At 60.2% G+C, this 372-nt stretch overlaps 1 protein-coding gene across 1 annotated transcript in view; it reads right to left on the reverse strand.

Moving 5' to 3' along the window:
* The window catches only part of LOC119589104, a 16188-nt gene that overhangs the window by 5529 nt on the left and 10287 nt on the right, over positions 1-372 (reverse strand). Inside the window, exon 8 of the mRNA XM_037937680.1 lies at positions 93-357. Within this exon, the coding sequence (XP_037793608.1) occupies positions 93-357 (265 nt within the window). The remainder of the gene's footprint in view (positions 1-92; positions 358-372) is intronic.

The raw sequence follows: 372 nt of genomic DNA on the forward strand, positions 1-372 counted from the left end.
AGGTGATGATTGATACCCAAAATATCGTCTGTATCATTATCCCCTTTGCCATTATTATCAAAAAGAGAGAAAACGAGAGGAGAAGGCCTCACGTCGGCGTCGCAGCAGGCCCCCGAGGCGCAGGTGGCGTTGGCCTTGAGCCTGCACGTTCTGGCGTCGCAGCAGCCGTTGTGGCAGAATTCGGGCAGGCCGCAGTCGCACTGTTCCCCCTCCTCCACGATGCCGTTGCCGCAGCTCGCCCCCGGGAGCACCTTCGTCGGGACGTTCGCCAGGCAGCCGAGCGTGTTGCTCAGCTTCTGCTTCTCGAAGTACAGGCGGCTGCAGGAGCTCCAGGTCCGGTTCGAGTTGTACTCCAGTCTGCGGGGACGAGAA

The sequence above is a fragment of the Penaeus monodon genome, chromosome 25, assembly GCF_015228065.2.
Source record: "Penaeus monodon isolate SGIC_2016 chromosome 25, NSTDA_Pmon_1, whole genome shotgun sequence".
Lineage (NCBI taxonomy): Eukaryota > Metazoa > Arthropoda > Malacostraca > Decapoda > Penaeidae > Penaeus > Penaeus monodon.